The sequence below is a fragment of the Corapipo altera genome, unplaced genomic scaffold (genome assembly GCF_003945725.1).
Source record: "Corapipo altera isolate COAL_440 unplaced genomic scaffold, ASM394572v1 1, whole genome shotgun sequence".
NCBI lineage: Eukaryota > Metazoa > Chordata > Aves > Passeriformes > Pipridae > Corapipo > Corapipo altera.
This window is the reverse complement of record NW_020884873.1, coordinates 17,194,043-17,207,961: the sequence shown is the minus strand read 5'-3', so window position 1 is coordinate 17,207,961 and position 13,919 is coordinate 17,194,043. Positions and strand designations below refer to the sequence as shown.

General features: G+C 40.3%; 1 protein-coding gene across 17 annotated transcripts in view; it reads right to left on the bottom strand.

Annotated features, from left to right (window-relative positions):
* Positions 1–62: 62 nt before the first annotated feature.
* TNRC6B (trinucleotide repeat containing 6B) overlaps positions 63–13,919 on the bottom strand; it is a 140,772-nt gene continuing 126,915 nt past the window's right edge. For all 17 annotated transcript variants that reach the window (XM_027662926.1, XM_027663042.1, XM_027663024.1 and 14 more), the window contains one exon: positions 63–13,743. In XM_027662926.1, the coding sequence (XP_027518727.1) occupies positions 13,353–13,743 (391 nt within the window). In that variant the 3' untranslated portion in view covers positions 63–13,352. The remainder of the gene's footprint in view (positions 13,744–13,919) is intronic.

The window sequence follows — 13,919 nt, the reverse complement described above, 5'->3', positions numbered from 1 at the left end:
GCCGCGGCTGAGGGACACGCGCAAGGGGACACAAAACGTGCAGAAAATACGAGCTTTAAATGCTTAGCAGCCAAACACATTTATTAGTCTTTTTTTTTTTTTTTCCAGGAACCCAAAAATAGTTTGTAGTTATAATGTAAGCAACTGAGTTGCACATAATACAATCATATCTTTCAAAAAAAAAAAAATTAAAATAAAAACGAAAAAAGCTGTTTAAAAGCCCAAAAAAAAAACCTTCAGAAAACTTATATAAGTATTACACCATCTCTCAGTTTCAATGAAATGACGACGACTTAATTCCTTATTACTCTTAACTTGTCACACTCCAATAAAACATCACCCTTTTTTTTCTTTTCTTTTCTTTTTTTTTTTTTTTTCTAAATCCAGCATGAGAAATACAGTACCTGCTATGGCAAAAATACACAAAAAATGCAACATTTCAGCTTATTTGTACATTAGTAGAGTTTAAACATCTTATTGGTTTTTTTTCTTTTTAAGTGAACCAGTGATCTTAAGTACCACTATACTAAAAGTAAAATAAAAATATAGAAAAGGAGGAAAAGGGGGGCAGCCAGCCATACAAGAGCACCTTCTAAAGTGCTGAGTTTCTGTGTCCATGGAAAACCCTTAGGAAGTTTAAACATGTCTTGAGAATGTGGGATGGAAATTATGATGAAACCTGGATATGCAAGACATTGTGTCATCTCCTCTACATTCTCCCCATTTGTCCTGTAATTTTCTTTACCGCACACTACAGTAGGAGGGGGGAAACCAGAACTAAGGTGAGAGTTTAGTAAAGAAAGCCATTTCAAGTATAAGAAAAAAAATAAACACTTACAGGTAACTTGCAAATAGCATCAATATACACACAGCCACTATTTTTATTATTACAATGTCTGCTTCTGGGGGACAGTGTTTCAGGCAAGAGGACTTTAGCTGTACCTTCCTGTTACCTATTTATGTGCAAAGTAGAAAAGCTGCCTTTTCTAATCCAGCCATATTGGACATCATCGATTTTCTGTTCTGCCACTTCATTCCTCCATTTAGTAAGGACAGAGGAAGGTGGCATTATTTTACCAAGAAGACTAGATGAAATGAATCTATTTCTCCATTTCCCTTCCAGACACACCCTTCTCTCATTACTTGTTCACAATGAAGAGAAACTCTAAACTCCTGATGCCCACCAGTAGCCAGTTTCCTGAACAGGTAGAAGGCATTTACCTTTGTAAACATAATCCCTTATGTTTGTGGAACTCAAAGCAGCATCTCATATCTCCAGCCAAGCGGTGGAGATGAAAATAGATCAGAACGCTCCCCTGTCACTGCTTCTCCTCCTCCCCTTCCCTCCCTCGTCCCCAGAAAGATTAGATTTGGTTACTTTTGTTAGAAGGTGGGGGGTTTTTTGGTTCTTTGGGGAAAACACTTAGCATTTCACTCTGTCAAATGAAGTAAACATTACAGAATTACCATCAGAGTCATACTGCTGTTTGTTCTGCTTTCTAGATGAGAAAGAAAAAGCACTGTGCATCAGATGTTCTGCGTGCTTTAGAGCAGGTGTGGCAAAAATCTAAGATACAGATGTGTGTAAATCCCACAGATGCACATGCATCATTTCAGCTTCTTTCTCTGCAGAATCACTATTTACACTTCATCTTGATTACTGGCAGAGATGGAGAGGGTGGCACAGGGCAACAATGGAGACATGTTCCTAAGGCCACGGGGAGAAATGCAGGACAGAGAGGACCAGGGAGTGTCAGACAGAAAGGTTGAAGGTATAGAAACCATATTCTTGGTATATCAAATGCCAAATTCCAAAAGGCATGGGCTCATATGCACATCCCTGAGACGCACATCCAAGAAAGAAGAAGCAGCGACCACATGATTGAGAGGGGAGAAAGCAGCAGAGGTTCCCTGACAGCTGTGGGATTTACCCAATGAAGACCTCTTCCCCCACCACTCTCCCAGAGACGTTCTAGGAGAGCTGTAAGGCATATACACAAGCAGCATCTACTATCATTCCCTCTGTTCCTACGTTTTATTGGCAGGTGATGGCTTCTGTATAATGTGGTCAAGAAGAGACACTGCATTTGAAGTGTGACTGGTAACACACTGAAATTAACTCAGGGAAGTAAACAGAAAGCTACTCTGCCCTTTATCCCTGGAGCAGCAGCGTAAAGGAGCAAGGTTCTTCATCTTACAGTCCCCTCTCTGAAACTACACCCACCACCTCCCCTTCATGATGGCAGGATAAGATGTGTCTACTTGAAAGATGACATTTCCAAAAATGCTATTTAATAGCAGGGAAAAGTACACAAACTTATTCTGATTTGGTGATCTCGTGAAAGAAGCAGCAAGCTTTAAGTACTTCAGTTTTGAAGCTTATAGACATGTGACCTGTAGCAACACTGGCACAACTATATAAAAAGAGCAGTAGAAGGAAACAGGCATAAAGAAGGAGGAGTTTGAGTAACTGAATCTCCATCAACTTCCATAATTTAGGATCTGAGTGTTTGATGGCTTTAACAATTAAGAGAAAAAAGGGTTATCTCCCTCCGCACAAGCAAACAACGTGAAAAAGAGCAAAACTTGCTGTGAAAACCTCATAATACTTCTATCATGCTTTTTTCTTTAAAGCACTTTACAAACATTACTAGTTGATCCTCACAAAACCCCTGTGAGGTAGGTAAGTATTATTAACAACCCCGCTTTACAGATGAAAAAACAAAGGCAAAGTAGTTAAATGATTTGCCCAAGGCAAGGGAAGAGTAATGGCCAATGTTAGAATTCAGGAGTTCCAGGCTTCGAGTCCTGTGCTCTAAACCACAAGTTCAAACACCCTTTTACAAAGGAGATAACAGATGGAAATAAAAGTCCAACAAGTATAGAAGAAAAGGTAAGATTAAAAAGGTTACATTAGAAGGAAGTGTACCACGAGGTATCTTAGTGAGTGATTTTAAACTTCAGATTTTTTTTTTCCTTTTGTTGGTTTTTTTTTTTTTTTTTTAAAAAGGCAATCTGACAGAGTGGAACCCTGATAAGATCACATCTGCAAGGCAGGCACAGATGTGAGAGGGATCATCAAGTCTATTACTTATTACAGTACTGTGAATGTCAACAAAAATAACATTGCTGCATGAAAACACTGAATACAGGCAGATTAATCTGTTTATGATATTACACCTAAGATAATGCCAAGGATAATGCAGGTACCATGGTTCACCATGGACAAAGGAAAAAGTCAAGTCAAAAGGTCCCTATTACAATAACAGAGAGGGCAATGAGATCTGCATTTTTCTGAGGAGACTGCTCCTGGAAACTCAGCAAGCTTCAAGGAACATACATAAACCACAATGAGTGCATTTTGGAGACATGAGGAGGTAAATCCTTTTTTATGACCATTATGACATCACCTCTTAGTAAAAACAGGATAACTTCTTTTAAATAGAGAGGACCTGGTCTACATGTCAATCTACTTTCCCTAGAATTTCACACACTGCCAACATTAATGCTAAGTCACTAGCAGTAACATCAGACAACAAAGCACTGGTAGCTACTGATGTTGAAAAAATGCAGTCCTCATAGTCGGGCTTTGATCAGCACTAGAAAGTACCATCTCCGCCATTTTGTCCACAGCTGTGCCGCCACTGTATGAGCTGTGCCAGAAACAGCAGCAAAGAAAACTTTAGGGAGAAGGAAGTGTAGATATCAAGGACCAGCTATGTTCTAATTCTCCTGGAAGAGCACGAGGACTGCTGTGATGGAAAACCAGCAGTAAATCGAAAAAAGACAGTGCCCATGGCACCATGTTTCCTGAGCTTAGCAAGGGCCAGAACACAGGAGGCGGTAGATAGTTCCCCAGGTAGAGCTGGTGTCCCACTCACCCTTTCGGCCCTGGGTTAACACTGCGTGGCAAGAATTCACATCCCTGTGCAAGGCTGAGAGCTGATTTTGTTTTGCGCTCAACGTTAGTTTTTCACATCTCTGCTCAGTTACCTATTGGCCAATGTCTGACAAAGAGAGGTTCTTATCAATTCCTTATTTCAAAGTCATCACCTCCCCACTTCCCCAAACTATAATGGATATACCATGGACACAGAAACTCCTGAACAGTTTAGCAAAGTATCTTTGTCCCCTACGCCCCCTTTGCAGAATGCATAGTTTACAATTCACTTACAAAATAAAGAAGCAATGCTGACCACATATGGGACCTTTTTTTTTTTTTGAAAAAAGAACAAACAACCTCTTCTTAAGTTCAGTATCAAAATTCACATTTGCATAATAATACATTTCAAGGCCATTAGAGAGGAATGAGAGCGAAGCAAAGAAAACTGCAGAGTCTCTCCTCTCTTTGTCTTCCTGAATAGAGCTGAGGCATCCCACTGGAGTTTCTTTTCAGGGTGGGAATTAGGAAGGGCTACAACAACAGCTCTTGATCTTGTACACCTCATGTTTTGGGTGGGACGAAGAGGTGAATTATTAGAGAAAAAAAAAACAAATGGAAGGAGACACTGCAGATTCCCATGTTTAGCTACAAACAGCTTTGAAGAAACAAAAAATTACTTCAGATTTTTTTCCTTTTAAACACTTCTACCTCACCATTTCAAAAACTCTTTTTTTTTTTTCTTCTTGTGTAATACCCTGTTCATTTAAATGGCAACATTAAGTGTGCTGGAAGTTGAAGGTTGAAAAAAAACTTTTCCTGTTTTGCTTATCAGGACTCGGGCAGAGAGGGTAAAAGTGTGCCTGCACCCACTATTTAACAGAAGCTACAAAACATCATCTTCTCTACATGTATAAATTTGTCTCAAACATCACTGTGTTTCAATTCTCCAGTGCTTACAAAAAAACAAAGCTACACACACTCACACTCATGCACACAAACATAAAGAGAAGCCACAAAATACATATACAAACTCAACCTGCAACGGCAGACTAGCCTAAAACTATCAACAGCTTCTGTGCATCACATGATATCCCTTTGCACCCCCCACCCCAATCTCTACCACATATGAATACGTATTGTGCAGTGTAGAGACCAGCCCAAAGATGATGCTTGTCAAAAGGGACCAGTGGGCTGCAATCTCGATGTCTGACCTCTTGAAAGAATAAATTGACCATTGTCTCCCCTCCAGCCCAAGTGGTCTCCTCAATTAGACAGTCACTATACTCACAAAGGCACATTCATAAATACCACATTTAACTTACTGCTTGTAAAAACATAAGAGGAAAATGTTAAGCACTTATACCCCGACCCATTCCTACTGACCCAGCAAGAAGTATCACAATAATCTATCACTTGGTGAGACCTTACTCCACCTTTAAAAGGTACATAATAAAGAAGTCTTCCAACACCTCTTAATTTTTTTTTTTTTTGCATAAATGAATGCTTTTTTTGTTTTTGGCTTACATATTTTGGAATACAGCACACTCACTATAAAGCTCTGTTGTAAGGCTACCCCCTAAAGTAAGGCTGTTCTACCTTGGCTTGCATTTTCACTTCATTTTGCTTCTTCTCCACACGTTCCCAAAACAAAACAAAAAAACCCACACAAGCGCCTTATATAGAAAGGGTAAGCCATATCTGGCAGGGAGAGGGAGGGGAAAGAAAGCACGTAATGTCATAACCATGTCACTAAAACAGCTATTCTAACAAGCTGTGCAACCTGCTCAACAGTAAATGATAAAGAAAATGTTCACTTCTGGTTGGTTGTGTTTCATCTGAAACAGGAGGAGTTTCCACTTTCTCTCAATTAAAAAAAGCCCCAAACTTAAAAAAATGAGGAAGTTAGTTCTGTGAATGTAACAACACACACCGATACCCAAGAAGAGGCATTTCTTGCCACGCGGTGCCTCCTCGTATTGCGCATTCATGCAAAATTCTCCAGTCTCTTCCCCTCCGCCCACCACAGTCAAGAATGTTTGCTGCAAAAATACTTAAATACTTAACGCTGGCTGGCACAATGCATTCTTCCCTTTTTTTTTTCTTCTTCTTTTTCTTTTTCCCTGGAGTGCTCTGTATTAATTTACAGAAAGGCTGTCAGAGTCAAGTCAAAAAACTCCCTTTCTCGCTACAAAGTTAACAGGAACCCTAACACTGCTGCATGTTACCAGTCTCAACTGTCACACATACAGGGCAAAAATGGCTCTTTTGCAGAGGGCACTTGATTTGCTAGAAGCTTGCTTATATAGCACAGGACTCTGGGAGACTTCTAGAGAAAAGCTTTCCTGCATAGCTTGATGAAAAGCAACACGCAAGCAAACCATGGATGCAAACGGTTGTTGTCTGCTGCGTGCCACAGATGAAACAGCATCTATTGCAGCCTGATAAGTTTTAAAAATAGGCTCCAAACCACCAGGAGCTGTGGTGCTTTTTGTAGCACAGATGAAACCTTAAATCACTTTTCATATAAGCATTAGAAGCTATAGTTACTACATCACAAAGTTTAAAGTCACTAACACCACAGAATAGAGAGCTATATTTTAAACAGGACCCTGACTCAGTTATAACAGCAATGTAGACAGACCCTTGAAGTAGGCAAAGCTCTGCTTTGTGAGTCATCACAAAATGGACCTGCTTTCTATTATCTACTGCAGGGGAAACTTTGGTAAAATTCAGCAACACTGGTATTTACAGTGATGGGACACTTGGGCAAAACATTATGAAGGACATGAACTAGCAAGGCTGCTAAAAGTCTCCAGTTCAGCTCCTGTTGTATAATCCAACCAACAGCTCAGCTACAGCGTAATTGTTGCTCTGTGTTTTAGGTTTGGATGTGAATTCAGGACAACAGGGAAAAACAGCTCTGCCTACATTGGGAAACTTCACATACTTCTTCCCATTACTGTTAACATCCTTCTGCCACAGGTGGAAGCCTAGTACTGGAGGTGAAGGGAAAGAAACAGTGTGGGTTTTAAATATCTGTCTTTTGATCACAGTGGGAATGACTGATATGACCTAACAGTATCAGTTCCTACAACTGCAAAATAGCGGCAAATAGACTACAGAACTGAAATGATATTTTGTGCAAAATCAATTCAGACAAACCAACAGATTCTGTGTATGTTGCTTCACATTCAGGACCAAAGTTGCATTTTAATGGCATTTGTTTGTTGGGTTTTGTTTCAGAATTAATTTCAACATAGTTATCTTGGTATTACCTTCCTGCCCACAAAGCATGCATGCATATTTACAATTAAGAAAGCTGCTTCTGTTAAGGGAACCTTACATCTTTAGAAAGAAAAAACTATCTTTTACTCAATCAGGACTCGTACCCTGAGATGCTAACCATCCTCCACAAAACCTGCATTTCAATCCACTTGAGAAACCTGGATACTAAAGTCACGTGATTTACAGTGAATGTGATATATGCAACACAGATGTTTGCTGCACTGGAAATACAACAGGTCCTCATCTGCTACCTTGGCCCTGATCAGCTAAGGTTTATTTATACAAAGAGCCCTTACTCGAGCAGTATGCATTTAAGGTCAGTAGGACTAATTCACATGAGGATCACTCCTGATTTCCCGGACCAGACTTGGTCAAATTTGGGTACCTCAGATACACAAACAGCGCTCCTCTTAAAGTCAACAGGAAAACAAGATGCACAAACAGAATCAGAAACCTAAGAGTTAAACATAATAAAGAATGAACCAAAAAACTAACCAAACCAAGAAAACCCCCTGCAGTACTATCTGGATACATATTTAGATAAACTGGAATATGTGGCAACATTTTTAGGAGAAAAAATACGGCAAAAGTTTTAAGGAATAAATGCTTAAAAATTTCATAGTGGGAAAAAAAAAAAGAGACCAACTTAATATAAATGTTTAATTGTTATTTAATCTTTGAGGTGGTTATACCACCCAGCTTGTTGAAAATATCCTGTTTATATTGCAGAGGTAAAAACATACTTGGCTTAACATTCTTGTTCATTACACAAGCCACTTAATGTGAAGCACAATAAAAAAAACTTGTAAGGAAAACCTGACACCCTGTGATTGTAAAAAAACCCCAAACCAACAAAAAACCCACTCTCACGACTGCTGGGCACGTGTCCAGGCAGAAACATAAAAACACTGGGAAAAGATGACAATTCTTCCAAAGTAAATGTCACAGGTCTCAACACAGGTTTCTGAGCTGTACCCCTTTTTTTTTTTTCCTCCCCCTCGCTAGACTTAAGTTGTCACTGCTAAAATAAAATCCTCAAATGGAGCAAAAAATTATCAATCATTAAAAAACTCTCAGCTTGATAGACACTGAAGGGTAGGGTAAGCAAAGTGGCTGGATTTTTATCTGGAAGGAGATGCCCATAGTCTATTCCAAGCTGTGCTTTCCCCAGCCTCTTTTCCCTACGTTCCCAATATGTGTAACAAGACACTGCCACTGATTCCCTCCCTGGAACAGTTTTGTAAAAGCCCAAAAGTACCCTACCATCAATTCCTGCTGACTTTTTGCTGTTATGAGCTCAAATGGTAGCAGAATTTTTACAACATTAAGCAATGGTTGTCCCCAGCAGACAAGTTTGGTTAGCAGAATGCTCAGACAGCACTCGTAAGAGCACAGTTAGGAGTGCCATGACTAAGCCATACAAATCTGTCAACTGTAGCTGGAAAACAGCAAGATTAATGTTACTTTAACAATTTAGGGAAACTGTCACTGAGGAGACAGTCACTAAGGCTTACAGGACTGCACATTTAGGAAAGGAGGAGCAGACTGTTGTACTACAATAGGTTTGGACCCAGCAGACTGCTGAAACTCCAGACTGTCAACCCTTCAGCACTCAGTCACAACCCACTTACAAGTGAATGTCAAGTCTGTTGGCTTTTTTTTATTAAATTCTATGGTTTCTTTTGTTTTAGGACACTGCTGATTTGATAAAACACAGCTCTGGCAAAGCACTCAAATTCTCTCCGTAAAACAAACAAAAAAATAAAATCCCAAAGTTCCTAAGTAAACCCTCCTTCTACTGGCCCATGACAGGATTTTAAAGCACATTATTATTACTACTGATGCATTATTTTCAATAGACTCACATGCACACGCAGCACAACATGAAAACACTGGGCAACTGCTATGAAAAAGAATTTGGCATCTGATTTCTTTAATAATAAAATCTCAATTACTACTAAGTAACTCATTGCACAACATGCTTCTGCAGCATGCTCTTTTTCCTTAAGAAGGGGTACATCTATTTCCATGAAGTGGCTATATTGCCTCACTTTGCCTCACCTTCCCTCCCTTCCCCTACCGTAGGGCATGTGGGTGCATGTAAAAAGGCACTAGCGCGGTTTTTGTGGTTTGAGTCTGGCCATTTCAGGCGCAGTAAGCCCCTGACCCTTAGAGCTGGGAGACAGAAGTTGGCCATCCCAACGCTGAACTCTGAAGTTCAAGACTGTAAGCCCTGACAGCCAGCAGCAACAGGGTGAACAGAGGAGTTTAACAGGTATTTCCCTCATATAAAATAAAACAAAGACCGGGAGGAGGGGTGGGCGAGGAAAAGCAAGCAGCAGATCTCCAAGTGTGGAACAAAACTGACCAAATAGCTGAAAACAGCAAAGTTGATTTCCATTGTACTGGAGTTTTTCATATTTCCTTTTCTGTACTGAAAAAGGCAGGATAATAAACCTACTTCATTACTCAGTATTCTGTCAGCACTGGTTTTCTTTAGCACTACTTAGAAGTGGTTCAGAGAAGCACCATCATGTATTTCCTGCTGGTCCTCCTAACTGAGGACCCTTTCAGTTAAACTATACTGCATTTTAATAAGGTTTATAGTTTCACTTTGCTTTTAAAAAAGGTGCTTAAAGAGTATTTTCGTTTAGTTTCAATCAAGAGGGAACAGCAGATTTCCATTCACACACTTCTCCATGCAACTGCACACATGTCTGCATGAGTAATAAAGCACTATAATGATAACCCTTCTTCTCCCACAACTTGTTTAAGATTGCAATGAATTCCTGTTGCTGATATTGAGAAGTTTTCTTAATGTACTTTAATTTAGAAAGTCTTTAAAATTCTTGATCCCTCGCTTGACAGTAACATTTGGAGATTTTTTTCTTTGTCTTTTTTTTTCTTTTTATTTTTTTTTTAGCATTTTTCTTTTAAAGTAAAAACTTTCAAACATTTTGAAGATTCAGGAACTTGTAAAAGTTTATCAACAAGAAACAGCCATCTATCTAGGATAAGGTTAAATAAACCATCTTCAAAAAACTGGCTTCCTACCCTAGAATTCCTGAGAATGCTTGCAAATTTAAAGCAGGAAAATAAAATGTTAAAATAAAAACAAAAACACTGTTAAATGCTCCCAGAGTTAGTCTTCATCTAAAATATATATATGCACTTTTTGGTCTTTTTTTTTTTTTTTTGTACGTTTTAATTTTTTTCCCTTTAAGCTTACAATGGAAGAACAATTTAGCTTTTCTTTTTAAATATTTCAAATCCCTCATTATGTCTTGTAAACAAGAGGGGCTCTAGCACCCGGCTTTCACCGTAGTATCGCAATGAACTCAACTAGCCCAAAGTGCAGGAAAAGGGACCTTAGGGCAGGTTGGGAGAGAGAAGTGAGGGTGGAACACAGCAATGAACCAGCATGTACAGCAAAATCATGTGACAGAACAGATACTGGCTTGCTCAGGCCAAAGGTGCTTCACTAGGAAGTACTGCTGGCACAGGACTTTTAAGAACCTGCTCTGTGTGTCCGAGCGTGGCTGGTCTTCGAGCAGAGACTAGAAACAAAGCTTTATGGATGTCTGCACGCAGGGGCCACTAGCTAGATAGCAGGAGTTGAAAGAGAGCACTTCATTTCTTTGTGCATGGTGGGATAGATGAAGGAGGAGTCATGACAGGAAAGTATATTCCAAAGGGGCCAGAGTATGCTGCACACTCCAGTTTACTAAACAAATACAAACCTACTCGTACTTTTTTACCATGTAACACTTTGCATACAAATCTACAGGCATGTGTATATGCAGCATTTCCCTCAGTCAGTCTTCCTTGTGACATTGGGTTTACATAGAAAGGGCGAATTAAAACAGCCACGTAATTCCCTAGCCCTTCCCTCCCACCCCAGCACACAGGCACACACACAGGCACACATAACACGCACACCCCCACTCCATTACTTGCATCCTGCTTTGCCTTCTCCCCACCAAACCCACATGTAGAGTTTAAACGTATCAGACACGGTCATATCCTTCAATGAAAACGCTTAAGAAACAGACTCCCCTATCCTCCCTGCTCCATCAGGTAATAAAGCCCAAGCACTGCTACCTCTGAGGGCTGGAATGGACAGGTATATGCTGGTACAGAATGTCGGCACTTTGTTAGACAGCGTAACGGCCAGACAATGCCACACGGAGTCCTAGCACTTATGGAAAAAGTACCGGCATCTCTCTTCCCTCTTCTCCTGGCCCCACCCCCATAAAAGACTTTCTGCTTCATGTCAAGGGATGTGCCTTCAAGTCTGCTACAACTCTTTTCACAACAACAGGTCTTAAAAAGTTTTGTTCCCAGAGCACACACGCACGCACACACTGGCTATCACTGTGGATTATAGGTCACCCCTATCCTGCCCAGAGTACTACTACACTGATGCTAAAAAACCCCAAACCTTTCCTTAAATACAGAAATTAAAAAGCAACAGTACAGAAAAAGTAAAAACAAAAAAACAAAAAGGTGCAATACTTTTAAAAAAAAAGTCTTCGCTAGTTATATACTCCCTAAGCAAAACCACATACACAGGAAAAAACACAACACAGAGAAACAAAAGGAAACCTTTGAAGTACACACTGGTTTAAGAACATTCGTAAGTAAACGTTTCTGTCAGTGATGGTCTGGCGCTGTAATGACACCGAGGCCTGGCACAGGTAACGCTCACCATGAAGGACGCAGGAAGGAGTCAGCTGCATGTGCTTTCAGGAGATGAGGCAGGCCGGCCAGCAGTCTGCTGACACGATTTAGTTTTCTGTCAGTTTTAATACAAGCAGTAAATCAATTGAAAGGCGAATTTGGCTGGGCTGGACTTTCAAGCATTTGATGGATTCCTCTGAAATCAATATGGGTGCTTATTCAGGTTTCGGGGAGAAAAGAGAAACACTCATTGTTTTTAAAGGTACTGAAGCTTGCAAGAGACTGAATAAGAACATTTGTCTTAGCTGCACAAAAAATGGCAATGTCTTCTTTCCTCCTCTTTTCTCCTTGTTGGAAGAAATAAATGGCTTGCATTATATAACAAACATTCTAGGGTTCATTCAGTACAAAACCCCCACATGCAGACATAAATAAAGACACTGCTACTCAAAAGACAACATTGTCTCCCCTCTCACCAAATCCTTTGGATATGGCAGTGTTCTGCTCTACCACAGGGTTAGAACAAGGGCTAGGAAGCAACTATCCACTCTGTATGATCTGCAGACTTGAGATAGCACCCTGCTAAAATGAATTTAAAAAAACCTACCAACAAATTTTAATCCAGCCCAACTGGATTCTGCTTCAGCCACAGGGACTCCACCATGCCTGTCTTGTTTTCAGAATCAAGACATGCAGATGGCCAGCCAGCCCGTAGACCATCAGCAATGCAGCGTTTCAAGATTATATATATAGAGAGAAAAAAATGCACACACACAAACATGTGCACACGCACTCACACAGAAACAAGCACACGTGGGCAGTTACATGTGCCAGAACACACTGGTACTTATGAACCAGCCAATCACAAAGTGTTGGTTTTTTTGTTTTGTTTGTTTGTTTTTTTCTGTTTTGTTTTTTTTGTGGGTTTTTAATTTTTTAATTTTTTTTTTTAGGTTTTTTTTAGGTTTTTTTTTGTTTTTAAAGTGAGGCTCCGTCAAGTCTTTCCCTCCCCCCCCCCATTTCTCTCTTGAACCCCTCCCCTACCCCAACCCAACATGGTAGACCTAAGGACGGAAACACACCCAGTGCAAACAAAGTTAAAAAGCTATTTTTTCAGTATATATGTTTCTTAGCAACAACTTCCGTATAACATGAAAAAGTGAAAAACTAGAAACTAATTTTTTTAATTTTTTCTGTTTAAATTTAAATGGTATGTGTACTTGCTTCACATTGTCTTTCTACGTTGGCGTTCACGATTCAAGTATTTCAAGAGTGATATGTTCTCTTTTTTGGATTCATATTCCAAACGAAAAAACTGAAGTTATATAAGGGAGGCAACTATGTGCTCAGACAGTCTGTCAATGACCCACCTTTTTTTTCTTTCTCCATTTTCTTTTTTCCTTTTATAAATGTATTTATTGCAAGTTGAAAAAAACGAAAAGGTCAAGTTAGTGCTGCTGCTGTTCCAAAAAAGGTCACGAGGTCAGAGTTGAAAGTTCTAAGTTCAGATTGAATCCGACCCTCCTCCCAGAAGGTCTCCAGGTAGTAAGGGAGCAGGGCTGCCCATTCTGTGTGGATCCTCTACGCTTGGGACCCCCCACAAGCTTGAAGAATAGTTTGGGGGCCCCCACAATGAAGCGCCAGTGAGATCACCCCCACTGCTGCCACCGCCGCCACCACTGCTCCACTGCCCAAGCCCTGTTGACCCACCAAAGAGATTCAAAGCAGGTCCAACTGGATCTGTCTGGTTCTGTCCTGTCTCCAGGGATTGCCAGCCTGCTGCGGGTGCACTCGGGGTTGCTGCAGGTGTAGGGGGCTGAGCTTGTGCCAGAAAGCGACTAACCTCTTCATCGGTGGCAAACTCAGCCAGGATGGTAGTGTTTCCCAACACACACCTAAGAGACAAGATACATGCAAGTAAAAAAAATTAGAGCCAGAAGCTAAGGGTAAGGGATTCAGAAGCACAGGAACAGTACTATTAGGTGCCCAAACCAAAGGAAATATGAGTTACATTGCTATAATTGAATGAACATGGAAAGCTTCAGCTGTTCTTGACAGTGAAACTGACCCC